Source organism: Dryas octopetala, chromosome 1 (assembly GCF_963921425.1).
Source record: "Dryas octopetala chromosome 1, drDryOcto1.1, whole genome shotgun sequence".
NCBI lineage: Eukaryota > Viridiplantae > Streptophyta > Magnoliopsida > Rosales > Rosaceae > Dryas > Dryas octopetala.
The window spans coordinates 23,331,261-23,355,655 of record NC_141366.1 but is presented as its reverse complement, the minus strand read 5'-3'; the positions used below and the strand labels follow the sequence as shown (position 1 = coordinate 23,355,655).

Below are 24,395 nucleotides of genomic sequence, written 5' to 3'. Positions count from 1 at the left end.
ATCCAATTTGTCACTTCCCGACAGTGCTCGAATTCAGAGGTGTTGCTACCTCTGAAGAAACTTATCATCGCAAGCTCAGTCTATTTACAAATGGTGAAGTCTTGATCATTAATGGTGGAGGAGCTCGGTTCTGAACCCAATTGTTTACAGACACGATAATGCAACTGGGTCACGGTTCGAATTACAAAACCGAGGATGTCTCATTCCGCAGCACTATTGCTACGCGATGGTCGGTCACGTATGGGTGCTTGTTGGAGGCAGTAATCCTCATGATTTGTACCAGTTCGGCAACAACGTGCTTTTTCCAACGGAGTTGAGCTTGGAGGCCTTTTTATCCTTCTTATTTGGAACAACAATACACAAATGTACGACCCAAAATCCCTGCACCCAGATCTCAAATTAAGATAAAGAATGCAAAAGTAGTCAAAAACAAAAAAAAACCATAAAGTATGCTGCATGCAAGAAAATCTACTTAATCGATTTTCAGTGAGAGGAACACTTGCATGGAATTTAGTCAGTGACTTTGGTGAATTTAGTTTTTTTTCGTGAATATGTCTGTGCTTTATCTTTTAACATATGACCAACCAACGTAATCTAAATACTTTTATAACTTAGACGAACATAGGAGCTGCTCATGAATTTTGAAGAGTCTAAAAAAATCATTTTAAGCCTACTTTTGTATGGCCCACATGCACAGTGCCCACGCACAAAGAAAAAATGAGGAATTCTATTGGTACTGCAATTTGCTTTTGCTTAGAGTATTCAATAGGCAACCTCCAAACACTGCTCGATTTCCATATTTACTAACTCAGGTAAAACACGTAAATCTAGCACAAAACCATATAAATCGTTATAAAATCACAACAAAACTTTGAAATAAGGAAAATAACAACAAAAATAAACCAATACGATGGAAATTTGAGGGAGAATTAGAGAGAAACAACAAAAAAAGGACAGAGAGGGTCTGCCTGAAAAAAAAAAAAAAAAAAATGTTTCTTATTATTATTTGAGGACGAAAGTTGAATTTGAGGACTGTTAAAAGGGAGGGTGTTAAATGCATTTAGGGTTGAAACTCCAAAAAGAAAGTAAGACTTGGATAAACATAAAGGCCCATTAAGGGTTTTTTTTTTCCAGTGGGGTGTAAACATGTGGCCGAAAGATTAACACCATATGTTGAATGGCCGCGGGCAGCATATTACAGATAATGTGGTAATTATCAAAATTACTTAACTATTAAGCCTCGCATCCCTCTTATCCCATATTCCCTTTTTCCTTTTTTTCTTAAGTAACTTCCATTATATTTCCATTATAACCTTTATCACTATCTTATATACAGAGAGACCTAAATAAATTAAAGAATAGGATCGACTTTAACAAAAGAGAAGAGAGAATAGCTGGACATGACTAACGAAAATAAAAAATGAAAAAGGGTTCTTTACTCAAGGAAACATACTCACAAAATCACAATGAACCAACTAAAATGTAAAGTTGAATATTAATAATTATTAAATGAACCCAAAAGCTACCTCAATAAAAAGAAAAAAAGATATAAAGTCAGTCCAACAAATAAATAAAAGGATAAAGAAAACAAATGCATAACCATCTGGAATCTAGTCTACAACTCCAATTTACAGCGGTAATTTTTTTCCGTAGACCCATCAATATTCCCACCCCGAAATTCAACAATAAGCATCTTTACCTGTCAATAAATCAAGTGGAGCAAAAATATGAGTTACATCACTAACACACATCATAATACTATTATCTCAGCCGATGCATTGCTGTCAACAAAATGAGCGGTGGACTCTAAGCGACTAGCAGAGCCCGCATCCTAGTGAATTTTACTACAACTTGAATCTGCAGTCACCATACAATAAATATTCAGTGGTTGACATTGGGGTACCGTACAGGAGTTGCCTTTACCTGGATACAATGTGCCGGTTATACTGTTGGAGTCTTCGAGTATCCTGCCAACTTCAATATCTACAAGCTCCTGTAGTCTATCACAGTGACTTCATCCTCTGGGGCATCTAGATCTTGATAACTGCATAAGATGAAAGCCCGTCAACGATTCCTGTCTACAGCCATTACAATTAACAACAAAAATGTAACGAAAATACATGACATTCTGGCTAAACCCGTAGGAACCTTTAAAATTCTTTGCATTCAAAAATCAACCGTTGGAAATCTATTATCTTTATTTTGACAGTGGAAGAACTGGCAAGCAATAAAGATGACCAGCTCGTTTTTCAGCCTAAATAGATTATTAATGAGCTCGCTGTCTTCAGCTTAAATCAATTTACAAATTCTCCTAATGGCCTTCGTTTAATAAATTAAGATGAAAAGAAAATTTCATATCTAATTCTCGCTAATATCACTAATAATTAATCAATTTACAAGGAATCTACTTTAATTTAATTACTAATATCACTAATAATTTACAAATTCTCTTATTGGCCTTCATTTAATAGTGTGTTGATGTGTTCAATAAGAGAACTTGTAATCAATTTACAAGAAATCTAATTGAATTGAATTGCTACTACCACAAATAACTTCAACTAGAAAACCAATACATATTAAGTTTGGCTCAAGCACTAAGCTACAGATCCTGTAAGGAGCCCTGCACCTTAATTATGTTCCTCAAACAGAAATTACCTTCTTAAACGTCGAGGATCCTGTCGAAAAGCTGGAGACAAAGCAATAATTGGGGCTGGCCCACTAATTTGGGGTCCAGGCCACACATTTCTACCACTTCCCTCAAAAGGTGGAGGACCACCCTGTTCTCGCAACATTTGCATTGCAACTTCAGGTGGGGCAGGAACAAAAGGCCCTAGTGGACTGCAATGAAAACAACACATAATGTGATCTCAAAAAAGAAAAGGACAGAAAAACGAGAGTGAAATAAGACACCAATTGCATTCTGAAAATATTGAGTAATGTTAAAGAATTGCCAACATACCCAGCACCAGGAACAGGCATCAATACAGGTGGTGGGGGTATATCTGATGGAAAAGGAGGACCAACACGCATTCCTTGTCCACCAAAATTATCAAACATCGGTTCATCAAGATTTCCTCCATCCGGACCATCATTGTTGGACTGGAATTCACTTGATTGCATGTTCTCAGACCTATCGAATCTCTCACCACCATTGGCTCGATTTTCTCTCTCTCTACGATTACCACGTTCATCCTTCAATCTATTCTCTACACCAGGCCTACGTCTCTGTGGTTTGTCCCTCTGCAAATAGAAAATTCAATTTGACAAATTAAAAAATGAGAAAAATACAATGCAATAGAAAGATTAAATCACCAACTAACATCCAAGGATAATTTAAAGCAGAATAACACATTTAAAAAAACTAATTAAAACACTTCTGAGAATTAAGTTCTTGATTCTTGCATTCTTATAATAGACTACTGCAAATTAAACAATTCTGTTAATATATATATATATAGTTAAAGAAATTAGAGAAAGAAAAATGAGTATGTTCCATTGCCCTGCCCCTCCCCAAAAAATACAAACGAAAATCAAAGCATAAGATAAACAAAATGAATTTACATAAATATGTCCTATTTGTGTAGCATTAACCTAGAAACACTACAAACAAGTAAAACTCTAAGAACAAGTACGAACAAGTGAAACAGTAGAATCCAGACAATCTGGCATCTTATTTCCAAATTCTCTTCTTACTGTCTAACGAAAATACACCTGATCCAATTGGCAGTCTGGAAAAGTAACACAATATGTTACTGTCCAGCAAGAGAACATTGCCCTATATGTGTGTGTTGTATATATATGTATGGGGTCATGCATTTTTATCAGACTGTAACCATTGATTAGATGGAATCATGCCAAAATGTGTGGAACTGATTGACTGTCTGGCAACACACTATAATAAATATATGTATTTATGTATATAAATATATATATGCTTGTGTGACCAAACTGTCTGACAAGAGAATTCTTCCCTCCATGTATGTATGCTTACAATCATTCATTTATATCTACATAAATATATATATATATATAGAGAGAGAGAGAGAGAGAGAGAGAGAGAGAGAGAAACTGTCAATCAACAAATATAGCAAAAAGGGCTAATTCACCCGGGTTGAGAAGAATCATATGGTGAGAACAAAATACAAATAAGCTTTTGAAAGTTCTGTGAGAGTGAACCTAAAAGTGAGCCAGAGGTACTTGCTTTAGCTAGCAGATAAATGCTTGCCATGATTTTACTATACAGTCATACAGATCATTTGCCAATCACACAGTGATGATTCTAAAGAGAACCAGAAAAACTAGAATAATAAAAATTATAACGCAACACACATGCACAAGTGCAAGACTGCGCCTTTTTTTTTTTGGGGGGGGGGGGGGCAAAACAACAAAGTAAATTAGATATGGTCCAACTATGCGCTAATAATCCAACAGTCCTACAGAAATGGGGCAAATGAACTTTAAGCAAAGCAGATAACTCAAGCGACTTTAAAGTCTGCTATGGCATCCTAAAAAGATTATTCCTAATTAGGAGTAACTATAGACCATAAGGCTCAATTTCAATACAATACTGGAATCCTCAAGCCACTCTAGCCTCTATCAAATCTGCCCCCTGTAGGGAAACGCTAATATAACTTGGAAAATACACTATTTGAAACTGACCAGAAAAGTCATGTAATAAACTATAACGATACCAGATGGCATCTTTTCTGATATCCCAAGCATTTCCCAGATTAAAACCTTGCACTACTTAGAGAAAGAGAGGGAGACGAAAAACTGATATCATGTTACCAATTGGTTCCCTGAGTATGAATATAGCATACATCAGCAAGGTAACATGTAGACATCCATCGTATAATAAATTGTTATAAATTTTAGGAATCATACCACTACAGATTGCTGCATAATTGGAGTTCCACCAGGCGCATCGGCATCACTGTGAATGAAATTAAATTGTAAAAACCATATAAAGAGAAAAACATTATAAATAATAAAGTACTCATCATTAGCATTTGGATTTGAAAAAATAAACATACTATCAACTAGCATACTTCTTCCCATTAAAAAGAAATAACATACTTCATATAATTCTGGAAATATAGATCCTCGCGCACTTTGGAAGTCAGCTCCATCACAAGTTCAGGATGTTTCAATTTAAGATGTTTGTGCACAAATTCAGCAGCATGAAAGAGCTTTGTGCAACCCTTGGCTCCGCAACCATACTTCCAGCCGTACTTTTCATCCCTGATCTTCCGGACATAGGGATCTAAGGATTCAACAGCAGTAGCATCTATCTTTTCCTTAGCAGTCATTATTTCCAAGGGATCTTGACTCTGCAACCTCTCTTGCCAACGCAAGTCTAGCTTCCTTTCCCACTCAGCTCCATTACTAGTTATGTCGGAACTCTTTCCCTCGGCTCTCACATGCCGCAGACCCTTAGCTTCATTTGACTCAATCATTCCATAATAATCTAAACCATGGATGCGCCAAAGATAAGTAATAAGGGTGTCTAGTAGCTCAATGCCCTCCAGACCCTTGACAGATGTCAAACCCCGTACAATAATAACAGGGCCAGTGGAGCCACCGTGCAATTTTTCTCTGTTCATTTTGTCATTATCAGCTCCACATAAAAAGTTCTCCTCAATTCCTTTTTCAGAGTCAAGTTTGCGAACAAGGGCATGTGCTTGTTCAATGTCAGCTTGTATACGTCTGGGATCAGAACTGACTGGGTGAGCCTTAGGAGCAGTCGAAAGAAGATCATTTTCTTTATTCGGTTCCCTGCCATGCCGTCTCCTCTTGCCACCCACATCAGCTTCATCATCAGAATTTGGTTCACTAGTATGTCCTGATTTATTTGGAGCTGAAGGATTGACACCTGGGCCTCTGCATCAAAAATAAAAATAAAACTGTCAGCCTACTGCAGGAGGTATATAACTCGCAGATTCCATTATGCATATAAATAGACAGTTCTTACAAGTCCAAGGTTCCACTTTGCAGATCAAGCAAGAAATCCTTTGCTGTTTTTCGTGCAAGTTCATTCCTCCTAGAAATAAATCCAAAAAGAATAGTTTAATCCGAAGAGTTATGATTAGAGAAAGAGATCAGGTATTTTAGATTACATCACCCAAACTGAATGGAACACTTTCAAAAACAATTTTGGACCTAAAGTTCCTTCAGCTTAAATACAGCCAAAGAAAAAAAATTCATTGGAAATGTAAACAGAGCACACCTTTCAATGACAGTGAGTAGATTTGTGGGATGATATTTGTCTTTCAGCCTACAGAAACAAGCTATGTTAGAATGGCACAAGTTAACCAAAGGAAAGTACATGAAACATTATTACCATTCGTCATCTTTATGAGCATTAAAATAAGCTCGCTTCTGAGTAGAAATGTATTCGGTCTTGTATTCTTGATATCTGCATAATCAATAATTTGAAATCATTCACATATTCTTCACAAAATAATAAGTTGAGCATATAATAGAACTCTGAAGCATTTCAATTGCTCCCAATCTGTACCTGCGCTCAGCTTCAGCAGGCAGAATGTCATCTTCAAGCTCCTGAATGAATTGTTTGTATGACATTAACCCTTCTCTGAAAAATATTACTCAGTAAGTCATAATGCTTGGTAATATAAATAAATCCCCAACAGTCTAAACAAATATCTTTCTTAAGTAAAGGGAAGTAATAAACAATCAAGTTTTTCATCTTAATTTAATTAAATGTGGAAGGAGAAAGGGGGACAAAACAGCTTAATTAAATTTAATTACACAACAGAAAAAAATAAACAAATAACACCTCTATTATTCATTTTATTTCAATGAACCATAAAAAAGAAAGACAAGCACCTATGTTTCATTTCTAATTAAGTGAAAAATGCCATTTTCTACACCTTTGCATCAGTTGATCCTTTAATTTGAAATTAATCAAGATTACATTTCTAGAATCCCAAAAGGCCAAGAAATGTAGGCTAGCAGGGGCTTTCAGATGGCAGCACATATGATTCAGAAAATGGATCATCCAAGTATCAGCCACAGTCAAGGGGCATAACAATGAGCATACTAAAGTTTAAAAATTCTACAAACATAACTTTATTAATAGGCTTCAATAGTCATCCAGGTAAAATTTAGAAAGTTACCATCTAAACTACATGCAAGAGCTTACTCTTAGATTTATAGGAAAAAACTAAAAATGCCAACTTATTTATGAACATATGTCAAGAGTGGATAACAGAGTGCCCAAATACTACAATTTGAAGAAGTTCAAATCACATTTCAGTTTTGATAAGGCTTTTTTACTCAAATACCACCTGAACTATAAAGAGTGTGCTCAAATACCACCCAAACTTTTTTTCTTGCCAATTTACCACCTGAACTTTCACATATTGGCCAATTTACCACCTACCGTCATTTTAGTTAAATTTTCTGTTTATTTCAAGGGTATTTTCGTCATTTATATAAAAAAAGCATTTTAAATATTAAAAAAAAAATCTAATTAAACCCCCTAAAAAAAAAGGGTATTTCCATTTTCTATTTTTTTAGTTTTTAATTTTTTTTCTAATTATATTTTAAAAAACGTTTTTAAAATAATAATATTTTTTTTATTGTATTCAAGGGCAAAATGGGAAGTTTGGAAATTTTTTTGATGATTTAACAGAAAAATGGATGTTAGGTGGCAAATTAGCACATATTAATAATTTCAGGTGGTAAATTGGCAAGAAAAAAAGTTTGGGTGGTATTTGAGCACACCCCCTGTAGTTCAGGTGCTATCTGGGTAAAAAAGCCTTTTGATAATGATGAGAAGTCTAGAATTAAAGGAGGCATTTTAAAATATACCAGTTATATGTAGTTTCTTACACCGGCCTTAAAATAATGGCAACACCAATTAACAGTCAAATACCCCAATCCTTTCTTCTTCTTTTTTCCCTTTTTCCTACTTGTTTTCTGTTGCCTTTTCATTTGGTTGAATAAATTGATAATAATTCAGCAAACCCATTATTTCTATACATAAATACAGCATCACATGCTCATTCCATCAGTCTCCACAACCGTAATTTCTATACAAAATAATCAGTTCCAACTTCCTTACATTCATCACACCCAATCAAACATGTTTCTCAATGGAAAATAGATATGGAAAGTTGCCCAATAATTTAAAGGGATTCAATGTCAGATAGACTGAACTTGCCTACAAATTCTGTCTTATAAGTTGGGCTCAGGTAACAGAAACAATGCAAGGGATTGGGTTCTGTATGACAGGCTTCTTAGTTTGTATGGTAGGCTAGGTTTTCCAAGGTGAAATTTTGAACAATAAAGTTGTTGGCAGCTGCAAAGATTGCATTTCCATGGTTGAGTGTGATTAACCAAATCATGGCTAAGCATTACAAAAGGGCAAGGGGGTTTTAGGTCCTCATGAGAGTTTAGAAGAGACGGGGTATGGCCTTGGGGCCAGGGGAAGAGGGGGAGAGAGAGAGAAAGAGAGATTAGGCTCATCAAGAATCAAGACAAAAGACCAAAGCCATCTACTTCCCACTGATGTAGTAAAACCTCTGGCAAACAACTAGGGCCACATCCAACTGAAACTTGATTTCAAGTATTTCAACGACTTAACTTTCTCTAAGAGAATAAACACTTCTAATAAGAAACTTTGACTAATCAAATCAAGAGGGTCCAAAGGTGATAATTACACTCCCATTGATAAGATAAAACCTCTGGCATGCAAAGAGAAGTGCATTGAAGAGTTTTATACAGTTCACTTAAAAACAAAAAGAAAAAGATAGCCACCACAAACCGCACCCACCCTATCACACCCCCCCCCCCCCCCCTTAAAACAAAGGAGGAACACAAAAACACTATTACTATCATGCCAAAAGTCAAAAAGGTTTTACAAATAAAGAAAGCATGTGATACTTTATCGCTCTAAATTTAGTCTTGTGATTGTAATTTGTAAAAGATGATTGTAATTTGTAAAAGATAAAGACATAATAGGTATCGAAACTAAATTCCTTTCAGCCAGAGACAGATCACAAAAAGTGGATTAGCTTATGTACCAAGTGCCCTTTTAGAGTTCCCTCCAAATTACTGGTATTTCTATCTTTCAAACTCACCTAGAAAAATATATCTGATTTTGGTCATTGCCTATAATAAGCAGGATCCACAATACTAAACAGATAATAATGCTACAAACATTCTTTAGCTATGTATAATACAAAAATATTAGGTAAACAATGAACAGAATAATTTTGACTTTTCATTCTCAGTCTGCAAAACATAACTAACCTTTGATTAGTCCCAGTGCTCGAAGCATCACCAAAACCACCACGTCCTGAATCCCAGTCTGAGAAGGTGAAAAAAAAAGCCAAAGAAATTTTTCAACGATAAGACAACGTAAAAACATCACATACCAACAAACAGATATACCGCCATTAATTAAAGATATTAATTAAGCTCTATGGTAAAATTAGAATGATAAATTCAACTAAACCCCTAGAATTGGCTACCTAAAGATACTATGGATATCTATTTCATCCAATTAGGCTACAAGAGACCCAAATAAAATCATAACTTCAAAGCAACGTAAAAACATTTAGGCAGTTACCAGCAGGACCATAGCCACCAGATGCGCGTCCAGCATACCGGCCATGAGGCCTTTCATCAGCATAACCAGGTCTACCCCCCATCTCACGTTCATATCCACTTGCATAATCATATCCAAACCTGTGCCATCATAAGATCAAATAAACAACGTTCAAGAAAAGAAAGTCCCTTTCCGCTCCTACTATTAAACCCCTTTCTTTTTATTAGTTAAAAGAAAATATTTAATGGCATATAGGACTATTTAACAAAATTGATAAGTGTAGTAAGAATAGAGGAGCAGTTTTGGTTGTGATAACGAACAGAAAACCAACTCCACACAATATCCTCAGCTTCTCCAAGAACAAAGTGAGAGGAACCTCTTATACATAATTACCAGTACCCACAAAGCAACAAATTCAATTCTGAATTTCAGAACAAAACCGAAAAAAATAAGAGGAAAAACTTTTAATTCTATGCATCATGGAACAGATGCTTTCTGTGTTCTATTTTACACCAATAGTATAGAGGCAATGCATTTAACCAAGGTTCGTTTCTACTATGTGCTTGTTAAGAGCTATGTTTCTGTAACTTTGTCATATGTTTCAATCATTAAATGATACAAAACGATGCATACAAGCTTCTTAAACATGGAAATAGTTGGGCAACTTTCAGTTTAAGTTTTCAAATCCCCAGGTCCAAAACAATGACATGGGTCAAAATGCAATGCTTCAATTTCTCCACCTACTTATTCCCTCACATTCTCTCACTAAACAAACAGCAAATAGAAGCAAAAACTCAGTCCGAACCAACAACTCCAAAACACAATGAAAACCCCACAAAACTTACCTCCTATCTCCAGGTCCAAAACCCCCTCTGGGACTCCCTCTCCTGGCCTCGTACCCTCCATCTTCCCTCCTGGACCGCTTAAACGGCGGCGGCGGAGACCTCCGAGGCGGTGAGTGCCTGCGGTCCCGATACGGAGGCGGAGGACTGAGGCTGCTCCGCCGCTTATAGTCCCTCTCTCTATCTCTCTCCCTCTCTCTAATAGGCGGAGGCGGAGGCGACCGATTTCGATCGTAGTAGTCGGGGCGGCGACTTGGCGGGCGGTCGAGGTCCCTTTCGTCTCTGCCGCCGCCTCGGTCTCTTTCGTCCCTGTCGCGTCTTCGTGAGGGTGGCGGTGGCGGCGGTGGTGGTTGTTGTTGTTGTTGTTGTGGCGACGAGGATTGGGGTTGGGCTTCTTCGCTGGGGTTGGGCTTCTCCTTGCTGTTACGGTCGCGACGACGGTCAATGGTGGAGTCGACCGGCATGTTCATGATCTCGGCCATGGATTTTGGGGATTTTGGGGATTTTGAAGAGCCAGAGAGGGGTGAAACCCTAGAATAGAATGAAACGTTGGAAACGAACGCCTGATGACTAATGAGAGAATTGAGAGAAGCCGTGGGTGGGTTTAGAGAGTCAATTGACTAATCGAGAGTGTGAAAAAGTCATTTCAACTGTATGAGGCTATGAGCCATGGGTGAAAATTAAATGAATTATTGTTCCGTTTTTTTGAGAAAAAAATAATTAATAAATAATCATTTGAGCCAAACAAAAATAAATTAAATTAGCAAAAAGCTTTTCAAAAAAAAAAAGTAACAAAAAACTTGATGGTATCTATATATTTATCTGAGCCCCTCTCATCAAAGAATTCTTTAAATAATTTTAACCATCTTAAGTTTCGAACCATCTATTTTTAGATCTTTATTTAAAGATTATTTGTACAAATAAATTAAATAAATCGAAAACCATTAAGATATCTAATTTTGTTAAAATAAATCAACAATTGAAGTATTTTTAATAAATTCTTGAGATGATGGTCATTTAATTAAACAAGTAAATAGTTCCCGACTGATGTAATTTTTTGTATGAATGATCCTTTAATGAAAATTGAAAATTTAGATGATTATTATCAGCAAATTACAATGTTGAGTGGTGTCGAATGTTCCTTATTTATTTTTGCCTTGTTAATTTCTTCAATTAATTACTAGAATTTTTTCGTGCTTATTTTATAGAAATTTGAATTTATCCCTTAGAGTTGACACATTTTTCCAAAGGTCAATGGATCAAAGTGAGACCATGATAGTATGAGTTTGGAAGCAAAAATTATGAATTTTTGAAGTTTGATAAACATTTTTAGGTTATTATTTTATTTTTCAAAATTTAATCTTGGAAATTTTGAATTTTCATAAAAATTCTAGAAGTCAAAATATTGTTTTAAGACCTTAGATAAATAGTACTTAGTCATACGAGAATGTAGAATTTTTCGAGAAATTTTTTGACACTCGAATGTATTTTTGGTGAATTATCTAAATTTGGAGGAATTATTAAAAAATAGGAAAATGAAAATACTTGTATCGCTGACGTGGTGTGATCTGAAGCGTTGATTGGAGTTGATCATACGGCCTCAAATGCATCTGGAGATGGCTCGACTTTGATGTGGGATGCGCTGATGTGACATGTCGTTTCCACCAGCACCCAACCCATTTCTCATACTCGTTTTCCTCTAAATCTATCTATTTCCTCTCTCATTCTAACTCGCTCGCCGACTTGGTGGATTTCGCCCAACTCAATTCAATTTCAACCTTCTGATCACATTTTTTTGGACGAATTCTTACCCTTGATGCACCAAAAACCATCTCCACCCTTCATTTTTTCCAAGCAATTATCACCATCCACTCTCCACCCCCTTCTCGTATAAATAGAAGGCTACCCCTCCACCTTCATTCTCACAATTTTTCAGCTGGAATTTTAGAGAGTTGAGAGAATCTTTCTTTAAAATTCTCCTTCTCTCTAGAATTGTGAAAATAAACTATATTTTTAGAAATTTTTCAATTCTACCCTTTAAGATAAACCACTTCTTGAGAGTCTCTAAGTCTAAAATTTTCTTGCATCAACTTCATTTTTTGAGTAGTTCCCAGGTTAATATTTGATTGAGTTGTTTCATAGGGTGCCTAGTAAGGATTTTGCACCTAGAATGTAACAATCAAATATTTGACAATTTGTAGGGAGAGTGCCAAAATTCCAACTCATCCTGAAAATAAGGTATACCGATAAGATACCTTAAGAACCATGAACTTTGTTAAGTTTATTATTAATTAGGCTTTAATCCCTTGTGTTAAGGGGAAATTCACACCATGTATTGTTTGGAGTTTGGACTTTTGTGTGCGTGTGTATGACAACTATATTTTAATATAATTTATTATTGTGAAAGTTGCATTTTCCTATGCATATTGCTTTGGTTTTTCACATATCTTGGTATTGATTAGATGGTATGAGAGTAAAAGGGATACGTTTCCATGACCTTAGGGTTTCAATCTTCTAAACCTCTTAGGGGTTTATACGGACGAGCTAATCGAGTTGTCTTGTTGGAAGGCTAGCATATAAGGTATGTACCGTGTAATGGTTACTCTTGCTACGATACAAAATATTCATATCGATAAGCGTAGTTATCCTTTTTGTGATTGATCATCAGGTAATATATATCTACAACTCAGGATCCTGAATGACTTTCGAAAACTGCTTGAACACGATATTCTTGTAGTGTCGACATTTATCTTGACTCACAATATTGATCTTGTTTTGTTCCATTTAAGTCCAAAAGAAAATAATACAATATAAAAAGGGAAGCAATTTTCACATTCCACTTTTCTCCTCCCACACTCCTTATTTATTTTCTTATGTTTATTATGTGTTTTTTGTAGTTGAAATCTCAAATTTACCCTCACACCATTATTTATCTCCTTTACAAAAATCCACATTTACGTCCTGACATTCTCTCATCCAAATCCCCAGCCCAATACACCCTAAAGTCTCCCGAAATCCAATTTCCCAACTAAACCCCATTGATTTAGCCAAAGCATTTATCCTCCCAATCTAAGACCTTGGCCTTATCACTCAAATGCTTTTAAATGCAGCGGGTGAGTCATGAGTCTCATAACTCTTTGAATCATTGCATATCTTACCCACCATTACATGATATTGTCATCTACATTTGTTATCTCATTTTTATTGGTAATAGCAATGGCTTAATTCTTCTACAACAACTAATTTGATGCAAAGGTTTTGGGTTTGGCACAAAGTTTTTACATTTGGGTGTGCTGCCCTTTCCCAATTGGGGTTGAATTTGATTGAAACACATATCCATTTGGCCTTTTTGTGTATTTTGGTGAAGTGGTTGACCTTGGAGCTTTGGGTGTGGTGGCGATGATTGAGGATAGTTGAGTTGGATGTGAGGACTATTAAGGATGAAGCTGATTGAGAGAAAGGTTGAGTCAAAGCCAACCAGCTTCTACCATGTGGTAGCAATGGTCAAATATTTTAGAGAGAATTATAGTAATCGTCCTCGAACTTTACCTCGAGTATCATTTTGATCCACGTTGGTTTTGGATAGGTTGAAGATGCTCGGAGTTAGCATAACTCAAATCAGACCGCTATTGAACCCTTTTTCCGATACCGAAGTAACCCCGGACGGATGTTCGATCTAGGTATACCCCAAACTATCTTTAATTTGGTTAATTGGTGGATTAGAGTGTGAGGGTGAAGTTGAAATCGATTTTGGAACGGTTTCAGACAAAATAGGATTTCTTTTCTATTATACAAGATTTTGGCGGGACGTTTAGTTGTCACACACTTTTAATGTCATTGAGTTGAGTCTAATCTTATATCTCATTATTTTATTTTATAGAAGACAATACCGAGGCTTGAGACAATATGGTGGAGGATCGAAACTAATTTTTCACTGCATGTGAGTAGACTTTTGTTTTGGAAATATTTCATGAATCTTATGATTTGATTTATATTAGTCATCTTGAGTTTTGATTGAGAAATAATGACTTGTGAGTTGGACATTTTTTTTAAAAAATGAATTTTATGGGATTTAAAGAAAAATATTCTTGGTTATTTATTGTAAGAAATTAATTGAATCATTTCATGTTCGATTATTTGAGGAATTTAACTAGTTATTTGACCTTATTTATATCATAAGGTTCAATTATAACAAGTTTGAGGAAATTAAAATTTTAATCCACTTATTTTATACCTAGTCCAATTTTGGTCAACGATTTTTTTAAGTTCTGTTTTGGTTCACTAATTGCTTTACTTATTTAATAAAGGTTCAGATTTGTTTTCTCAAATTTGTCTCGCCTTTTACTCTATCAAATCTCAGCCAAATTCAACAAACATAATTTGTTTTAAAGCTATGCATCTTCTCTTTACAACCATATAAGATCAAATCAGAGTTCTAAAACTCAGGATAATTGGCCCCAAAATAGGGTACCTAAAACTACCAATTTTTCTTTAAAAAATTTAAGATTTTTCAAACTTTACCAAATTTCAATTCTCTTTGATTATAATACTCCAAAATGGTTTATATGACTAAGAAATGATAAAATATAACTTATACTTCAATTATAATTAAAGAAACACAACCAAAAGAATTTAAAATCATAATTTAAAAAAGATCGTGGACCAAAATTGAATTAGGTATAAAATAAGTTGACCAAATTTGTAATTTCCTCTAACAAGTTTTAATGATTTAAGATTGTTGCTTGGGCATTATAAGTTTGGGAGGGATTTGGTTGAAAGTGAGTGGACTTTGGGTTTCAAACTTTTTATTCCATAAGTTTAATTTTAATTGATGAATTATGCTTGTTATTTAAATTAGTTTTAAATAATGATTATGAATTTTAAATTTAAAGGCACTTTACTTCTTATTTCTTGAGTATTGATTCATTTAACTAAAGACCATATTTTTAGAAAGGTTTGGATTTATATATATATAGGAGTGCTCTAAAGCTAACCAGTTAACAAATTAATATGAAGCTAATCATGCTTTTAGGCTCACCATATAACTAATTTTATAATCCGAACAATAAATTATTTAGGCCCTACTTTAAAGATCATCATTGCAAAAAATTAACTAAATCGAAAATCATGTAGTCATCTAATTGAGATCAAATAAATAAGCGATCAGTATTTTCGATAAAAGCATATAAATAGTTGTTATTATAATCAAATGGCTAAATGACTTCCGATTTTGGAGATTTTTTACAGGAATAATCTTTAAAGTATGGCCTAAAAAATAGACGGTTCGCATTTTGATATTACATTATGCAGTGGGCCCAACAAGGTGGTTAGTTTTGTATTAACTTACTAATTAGTTAGTTTTAGAGTATTTTTGTATATATATATATATATCGTTATTATTATAAAGCCAGAAGAAATATTTGGTGCTACAGGCTTCACCAAAAATAGGGTTCCCTAAACTATCCTTCATTTAACAAAATAGTCACATTAAAACAACATAATAAAGAGGATATAGTTGTAAAATACAATCATTAAAATAAAACTTAAAAAATAAAAAAGACACCTCAGTACCTTAAAACATAGAGAGAGTAGTGGAAAATTATAAAATAAAGAAGGCTTAATTGTGTTTTTACCACCCAAAGTTTATATTGATTCCCACTTTACCACCCAGAACTTTATTTGTCTCACTTTACCACCCAGAAATTTATTTGTCCCACTTTACCACCCAAAGTTTATATTGATTCCCATTTTACCACCCAAAACTATTTTTCGTGTCCCAGTTAACCTTTTTCCGTCTATTCTGTCACTCTAGATTCAGGGGGTAAAGTAGGAATCAATGTAAACTTTGGGTGGTAAAGTGAGAATCAATATAAACTTTGGGTGGTAAAGTGGGACAGATAAAGTTCTGGGTGGTAAAGTGAGAATCAATGTAAACTTTGGGTGGTAAAGTGAGACAAATAAAGTTTTGGGTGGTAAAATGGGAATCACCTCAAACGTTGGGTGGTAAAAACACAATTAAGCCAATAAAGAATAAAAAAAAAGTTTAAGTACAAATATATCCACCAACTATATGAGATATTTCAAATTGGTCCACGAACAAAAAAAAAAAACTTTCAAATTCATCCATTAACTAATAGAAACCTACAAATTAACACATATGTAAGAATTTCCATTAAAAAAGTAATTAAATGTCACATAGGCATAGTTGACGTGGCTTTTTTTAACGACATAGACACCAAATTAATGTTATATAGACATAAAATAATTTAAAAAAATCAAACAAAAGAAAAAAAAAATATTTAGAACACCAAGTTTCACTGCATCCCCACCCCATCTCTTCTTCTTCTTGGTATTCCCACTATATCTACACCTGCAAATTCAACCCAAATCTCTCACTCGTAAGAATACCAAATTCCACTATAATAACAAAAAGCAATTAAGAATACAAAATCTCATTCTATCAAACTCAAATTCACAAATTTCCACACCCGCAAATTCTCACTATATCAAACCCAAATGCTCACCACCCCACCCTACGCCATTCTTATTCTTCAATTTCTCACAATTGACACTTTTGTTTTTCAATGACCCAACTTGTATGGCTCTTAATTTTGGGATATGCACTTATATGTTGTTTTTCTTTTTCTTTTTCTAATGGTTTTGGTATTTTTTAAACTATTTTGTGTCCATGTGGCACTAATTTTGGTGTCCACATAGTTACAAAAAGCCTCATCAGCTATGCCCATGTGGAATTTAACTGTTTTTTAACAGAAATTCTAATAAATGTGTTAATTTGTAAGTTTTCATTAGTTAATGGATGAATTGAAAGTTTTTTTTTTGTTCGTGGACCAATTTGAAATACTCATCATAATTGATGAATATATTTGTACTTTAGCATAGAAAAAGGAAAGAAAAAAACACAGTAAAAATACTAATTAACACGTGTGGAGCGCGTGACAAGAGACTAATATATATAAAGCAAACTCTCCCATTAAGTGAAATTTTCAGATAGTAAATATAAAGAGAACAGAGGATCCAGACTCCTTTTTTCCTGTATCCCCTCTATCCCCTAACTAAATTTTTGACACATGTTCATCCACTCAACGTAACTTAACTCTGTTAACTCGTATAGTTCTAGGTGTACCATGTCTTGATACCATCTAGTGTACCATATCTCTAATAAAGGTAGAACTCACTAATACAAATGGAGTCCACCTCTATTAGAAAGATGGTACACTAATACAAATGGAGTCCACCTCTATTTTAAATAGTACCAAAACATGGTACCCTAGCATTTTCCCTGTTAATTCATATGTGTTTTTTCTTTTTGCCAGCTGTTAACTCAAATGTTAACTCCTACTGAAAAATAGAAAAATGCAAAACGAAAACGAAACATCTGCTCTCCTACTCTGGCGGCTCAGTCCGTTCATCTTTCCTCACTGTCACCGTTCTCTTTCTCAAAGAATTAAACCTTTGCATAACTTTCTGTGATCAATTTCCCATAAATCTCACATAAGGTTCTTGATCAAAATATTATGTGGGTTTGTCTTATTTTTGGTTTGTCTGTGATGTTTTCGTGAAGCATAGACATAGAGAAAGAAAGTGAGAGCTTCTCCTCCTCATCAGTCATCACCATTTTGCACTAAAAAATGCAATGGAAGAGTGTAGACCACAGCAATTGGAGGGCAAGCATTCAATGAATGGTGGAGCTGTCTGGACTGCACGCTCTTTCTGTTGAGAAGTAAAGGACGAATGGACAGAGCCAATGAGTTTTTGGTTGTGCAAACCCACGCCGGGGTGAAGAGCAGAGGATGTTCGTCTTTTTTTCATTTTATTATTTTTTAGGCCAAATGACACTTAGTTTTACTTTGGTCATGTTCTTTTAATTTTGATAATTTCAGTTCAGTATTTTCAATACGATAGTAATTAAGTTTAAATCGTTAATTTCGTTTAAATTGATAATGAAAAATTCGATGTACATTACACGTGATGACATTTCGGACATCTTACTCCACTTTCAGTCTTAGATGTTTATACAAGCTCATACATGCCTTTATGTGCAATCAATAAGGAAAAATAAAAAATTTCAACGTCGAATTGAATATGTTAAATGATGAATAAGAGATTAAATAGACATATAGGTGGATTAAAAGATTTGAGAAGTCACTTATGTGCGAAGCACTTCAATATCAAATTTTCCGACAACAATTTAAACGATGTTAACTATTTAGATTTAATTGTTATCATATAAAAAATACATGACCAAAATTGCCAAAAATAAAAATATATGACCAAAGTAAAAATTTCATAAAAGTACAGAGATCAAAAGTGTCATTTAACCTATTTTTTATTTAACATTAGTTAACAGAGTAAGTAGGTGTTAAGTGAATGAACATGTGTCAACAAGTTAAGCTAGGAGACAGAGAAGAGACAGAGGAAATGGGGAGAGAGGATCTCGACTCTGTTAACAACCCAAAAAATGTAAAGTATATCGGTTGAAGTATTTGTCATCCACAAGCACAATAGTTCAATATTCTTATCTCATGCCCTTGAAGTATTTGTCATTCAGAAGGACAATGATTAATTCCTATATTTTGCACAAGCTGGAAATTCATTAGCAGCCGTTTCTTCAAGCTCTTGATATATCTAGAGTTTAGTAACATCCCTACCAAGTTGTTGTCTATGTAATAATCTGATGAAAAAGTTTCAACTGTGATTAAAATCGATCTCAATATAATGTGGCTCCTATGATGGTACGGTGTTTTTGCTTTCATTTAATTTTGTCTTATTACTGTGTGATCTCTTTGCTTAATAGTATACATCTGTGCACTCCTGTAATTGTGAGACAACAGTTTCTCATAGTTTCATCACTTTCAAACTGCTTCCCAAATTCATTTTTATTTTATTTAATTATACATCTGTGCACTATCTGTTTGTGAGCCACTATATTTGTCTGGCCATATTGTACATAATCTCGTTTACATATAATTTGAGACTTTGAGTAACATTTTTATGTGGAAAAATAAAAAGTGAAAGGAATATTATATTCTGGCCCATCACATATTTTATGAAGATGAATAATGTACTGAAGAACAAAAGTAAGTAAAACCGAAGAAAGCAATAGGACCATCAGAGAAGACTATATGATTCCTTAGATTGTGAAATTAGAGTATTTAAATTCCTAGCGTTGAAAGAAAAAAACAAAAAAATAGTTTGTTTTGGCATTGCTCATCAGGTTATGCATGATTTTATTTTTTTGAACGTAGCACTGATATACTTCTTTCCTTAAGTAATGAGCTTTTTGGTTCAATAAAAAAATGAGAAACTTATTAGAATGAATGCTCTATATCTCTCTCTTAACAATTTCAAACTAGGCAAGTGTTAGTATAATGCTGTTAATATAATTTGGGGAGAAATTTGATCAAAAATAAGGATGTTCATATATTTATTTAGGGGACTTTTAATGTTTTCCAATTCGGTCAGCAGAGTTTTTTTTATTTTTTTGGTCAACAAATTAGTGGAATTCTAATAAGCTCGCTTAGGAGTTAGTTGTGATTTTGGTTTTATTTAGATGTTGTTGTTGAATACCAGAGTTGGGAATCTGAGGGAGAATTTTATTTGTACCTTCTAACGATGACAATGTATGAAGCTTGGGTTCTATTGCCGAGAGCTTCTTCCGGCTTCAAAAAAACATGTAACTCAAGAAATAAAAGTTTACATAAAACATAAAATTGAAGTTATATATCCCAAGTAACTGTATCAGTTCTTGAACTCTCATTCCATTCGTATATAGTAATGTTTTCCATTATTAATCACATCATGAATGTACTAATAATCAACAACATAGCTGCTAACTAACCAAATAAAGAATAGTGACAAAAACATGAATAAAATTCTAAACACTGAAATTTTTTGTTATAATCAAATAAAAAAACACGGGGGATAACTTGTAAATTACTTAATACATCAAGCATGAAGCTATATAAATTCGGGACAGAATTCCCATACATATTTTACAGCAGCTTACACTCAATAAGAGGTTTCAAAGAAGGATTGTTTCAGTGATCCCATAAAGAGAGGAAAAAAAAAAAAAAACAGCACCATAGATTTAACAAGAAATTTCTGCAGCAAAACATATTTTTTGGAGCATTTGAATCTCATCTTCCTGCACAAAATATGGGAGTAAAAGTAATCAATTTGCTTATCCGCCATGGAGATTGTTGGTGAAGAATTAAACTTAAAACAAGACAGAAAAAGGGAGACCAGTTACCAGTTAACATGATGATGTTACATAATCAATAATTACTTATGACAGAGAGAAGAATCACACAAATTGCATGAAACCTCGACATTACGGATTTAGGATAAATCCCTTAACCTTTGATTGTAAGCAGTCATAAAACTTCATAAAATAATAAATAGTATACATATTAAGTAGTTTGTATGTAACAAAGTCACTCACATTAGGGGTTTAGAATAAATCGCCCAGATTAGGAAATGCTCCCATTCGTCCCTTTGAAAATGCTTCAAATAATTGCTACAAGAAAAGAAAATTCTGTTATTCAGAAATAGGTAGACACCAGACGGTCTTAATTAAGGTATAACTGGATGCTTTTTCATGTAACATCATAATCTTCAAAACTAGATACGACAATATACGGAAATGTAGATTGACTAAAAGAACAATACTAAAAGAGTGAGGCATTGCCTTCAGACTAATTTTACAGCATAATATCCAATTGACCAGACTACTTCACGCCATATAAGAACGTCACTACCAGTGCCAACAAAGGGATAAGACCTTGGAAAGGCCTCCAAATTATTTGCTGCATTCATCCCCTATACTTATCCCTGGTTCAAACAGAATCTGAAATGCAGAGCTAGTACTAGGACAGAGGAAATTTATGGCGATTGAGCCAGTAGACAAACTTAAGTAAAAAGATCATCATAATCAACGATCATAACAATATAAAGGCAAGTGCCTGTTTAACAAACTCAGAACTCTTCCGATGCATTATTGGAGATACATAAATGATCAACATATACATTTCTGATGGGTCGTTGGAGACAAAGGAAAGTACCTGTTTAACCAATCATCATCATATCACGTCCTTGCGTTGGAATCTCCTCATAATCAATCTCTAACTTGGCGATCAATTTAATCTTGTTCCAATCTTCACCTTCTCCCACCTTGCACCGATCTTTTAATTTGTCACTCTCCAAAATGATCAAACATTTGAGAGAGGGTGGCAGTCCCTCATGCGGTAGTGATTGAAGCTGAAGGCAACCACTGATGTCTAATTTTTCAAGTGAAGTTAGGAAATGAATTGAAGGTAGGTTCACTAATTGTGGACAAGCATCAATAGTAAGCTCCCTAAGACGAGGCATGTCATTTTCATTTATCCCTGTCCAAAATCTCAATTCTGGCATGTCATGAAATGTTAGCCTCTCCAAGGATGGAAAACCAACCAACCCAGATACCTGATGATCCACGCGTCTCAAACTATGCATCTCTCGAATGACAAGATATTTGAGAACCGGAAGTTGACCAAGAGAAGGAAGGAATGTACAAAACTTGCACTCGATTAAATCGATACTCACAAGCTTGCAAAATGATGGATGACCTACCCAATATGGAAATATAGCACCACTGTAACCTGTTATTTGCAACTCTTTCAACCTATCATGAGGTTCCAGGCCCATAAGAACTTCTTCTTGAACTCTTTCGTCACTAATTTCATTCCATAGTAACTCCAACTTCTCTAGGTATTGCTTGTTCTTTAACATAGCACTTTTAGCCTCTATGGAGTTTGCTACATTCTCAAGATTTGTAATGCAAATGTATCCCCGAAGGCACATTAAGTTCTTAAGCTCCTCAATTCGATGTCCTTTGTTTTTTCCCACTATAAATGCTTGCAGAGTTTCGAGACTAGTTAATTTTCCAACTTCTATTGGCATGGAACTAATTTGATGATGTCTATCAAAGTCAAGATGTCGTAGCTTGATCAAGTTCTTTAGATTTTCAGGCAACTGAACAAGTTCACAACAATTCTTGAGCTTGAGCGTTTCCAACCCATATAATTTTGTTATAGGATTCCGTAATTTTTTGATACGGGTACTACTGAGATTAAGGTAACGCAGGTGTCTTACTTTTTCAATAGAGTCAGGCAAGTTAGAGATGCCACTATGACTCAAATTCAACACCTTTAAGCATCGAAACTTTGGAAAAAAATCATAAGGAACTTGGTCAAGATTGGACGCACCTTTGGAAAGCAACATAAATGTCCTCAACTTCTCATACTTGTGAAACACCTTCAATGTAGACGGTTGAATATTTTGATGAAGCAAAGATGAATGCCGAACATTTCTAGATATGGGCAAGAAGCATGACAAGTTTTCCTCCATACGAAAGCATAAGTTGGTTGAAACTAATCTTGCCAAATCATGAATGAGATCATGCATTTTATATCTCTTCCGGTTATCAAGAACATTTGAAATTTGGAAAAAAGACCTGAAGCACAAGTCATCAAAGTACTCTCTTCCAATTTCTTCAGCTTGTTTTGTTCCTTGGCCTTGAATGAAGCCTTCTGCTGCCCATAGTTGGACCAAATCATCCTTTTCAAATTCATAATTATATGGAAAAATAGAACAATAGGCGAAACATCTTTTCAAATAAGCTGGCAAATTATCATAGCTGTGTTTAAGTACCGGATAGATTTGGTTTTTATGCTCTAGCAATTCCCAAAGCTCTTGTTTTAATAGGGCATCCCACTCCATCTCTCCTGATTTAAAACGTAAGACACTTCCAATCACTTTTGCTGCCAACGGAAGTCCTTTGCACTTTTCTGCTATCTTTAAGCCAATCACCTCCAGATTTTCATGACCATCAAGATTCGTACTTGGGAGTGCTTTGTGTTTGATAATTGTCCAACAATCATTACGAGACAGTGTACGCAAGTGATAAGCAGGAACACTGTTAACGACTGATGAAACAATTTCACTTCGAGTAGTCATCAAAATCTTGCTCCCTTGTTTTGCAGATTGAAAAGGCAATCTTAAGACATCCCAATTACTAAGATTCTCACTCCATATGCCATCTAGTACAAGTAAAAGTCTCTTCCCCCTCAATATCTTTTGTAATTTGACCTGAATTATATTGAGGTTTGAGAACTCAAAAACTTGTTCCGTAGCAGACTCAATGATTGATTTTGTAATCATCTCCACATTATAATCCAAAGAAACAGATACCCAAATTTTCAAATCAAATGTTTTAACCACAACTGGATCATTGAAGACCAATTGAGCCAAAGTGGTTTTCCCAATCCCACCCATACCCACTATTGGAATAACACAAACATTTTCTCCTTCTTCTTTCTCTGACAACACCATATTAGTAATGTGTTCCTTGTCTATATCCCTTCCAATTACAGACAATGCATCCACTAAGGAACTACTATGAGGAGTGGAAAAAATTTGAGGCTGTCCTAACTTGATTATTTCTGTCATAAAGTAACCCTCCAATTCTCTTACTAAATCATCCAGTTCTTTCTGCATCTTGTTTACCTCATGTGGTATATTGGAGTGAAAAGGGATGAAATCACCTACCTGATTCCCTTTGGTGGGAGTCACGGCCCCAAAATTTCTCCTTTGGAGCTCGAAACCAATCTCATTCAGCAAATCATCTGCATCAAAAAGAACACTCTTGAGGTCTTCGAGCAAAACTTGGCAAGCCTTGGGTATAGATTGCTTGCTTTCCACAGCATCAACGAGAGCTTGAATTTTCAACAATGTTCTTTCCAACTTGTGGAGCCCATTGTCGACAACCTTAAATTGATCTATCTTGTTTTGAGCGAAATTTGCAATTCTGTCAAGGACAACCTGGACAAATGCCGATGTAATGCCGGTCGAAAGTACTAAAGAAGCTACAGACGCCATAACAAAAACCAAGGAATCAAGGAGCAACTTTGGCTTTGCTTTGG

General features: G+C 34.8%; 2 protein-coding genes across 5 annotated transcripts; both read right to left on the bottom strand.

The window, feature by feature from the left end:
- Positions 1-249: 249 nt before the first annotated feature.
- Positions 250-11,011, bottom strand: SE (C2H2 zinc-finger protein SERRATE (SE)). 3 transcript variants are annotated; one of them, XR_015119864.1, is made up of 13 exons: positions 10,420-11,011; positions 9,596-9,714; positions 9,277-9,334; positions 6,518-6,592; positions 6,341-6,415; positions 6,227-6,274; positions 5,972-6,040; positions 5,077-5,880; positions 4,885-4,933; positions 2,960-3,240; positions 2,656-2,838; positions 1,924-2,044; positions 250-381 (listed from the first exon to the last, which is right to left on the bottom strand). XR_015119864.1 is itself a non-coding variant. In XM_086229010.1 (12 exons), exons 1-12 carry the CDS (start codon positions 10,896-10,898, stop codon positions 1,984-1,986), a joined length of 2,301 nt encoding a protein of 766 aa, XP_086085136.1. In that variant the 5' UTR covers positions 10,899-11,011; the 3' UTR covers positions 1,546-1,983. The 3 variants fall into 3 exon arrangements, 1 of the variants encoding a protein (XP_086085136.1); XR_015119863.1 differs by lacking the exon at positions 250-381 and adding an exon at positions 1,546-1,699; XM_086229010.1 differs by lacking the exon at positions 250-381 and having other exon boundaries at positions 1,546-2,044.
- A 9,383-nt stretch (positions 11,012-20,394) lies between these two features.
- Positions 20,395-24,395, bottom strand: LOC147299249 (putative disease resistance RPP13-like protein 1). Of its 2 annotated transcripts, XR_015119885.1 has the most exons (3): positions 21,498-24,395; positions 20,879-20,953; positions 20,395-20,581 (listed from the first exon to the last, which is right to left on the bottom strand). XR_015119885.1 is itself a non-coding variant. In XM_086229205.1 (2 exons), exon 1 carries the CDS (start codon positions 24,349-24,351, stop codon positions 21,502-21,504), a length of 2,850 nt encoding a protein of 949 aa, XP_086085331.1. In that variant the 5' UTR covers positions 24,352-24,395; the 3' UTR covers positions 20,736-20,953; positions 21,498-21,501. The 2 variants fall into 2 exon arrangements, 1 of the variants encoding a protein (XP_086085331.1); XM_086229205.1 differs by lacking the exon at positions 20,395-20,581 and having other exon boundaries at positions 20,736-20,953.

Bases quoted from the DNA above. Each gene is read 5' to 3' on its own strand.
- SE (XM_086229010.1), bottom strand. From the start codon at position 10,898: ATGGCCGAGATCATGAACATGCCGGTCGACTCCACCATTGACCGTCGT. The intron at 4,934-5,076 runs GTATGTTATTTC...TTTCATTCACAG, and splicing joins TATTTCCAGAATTATATGAA to TGATGCCGATGCGCCTGGTG. The intron at 2,045-2,655 runs GTAATTTCTGTT...CATCTTATGCAG, and splicing joins GATCCTCGACGTTTAAGAAG to TTATCAAGATCTAGATGCCC.
- LOC147299249 (XM_086229205.1), bottom strand. From the start codon at position 24,351: ATGGCGTCTGTAGCTTCTTTAGTACTTTCGACCGGCATTACATCGGCA.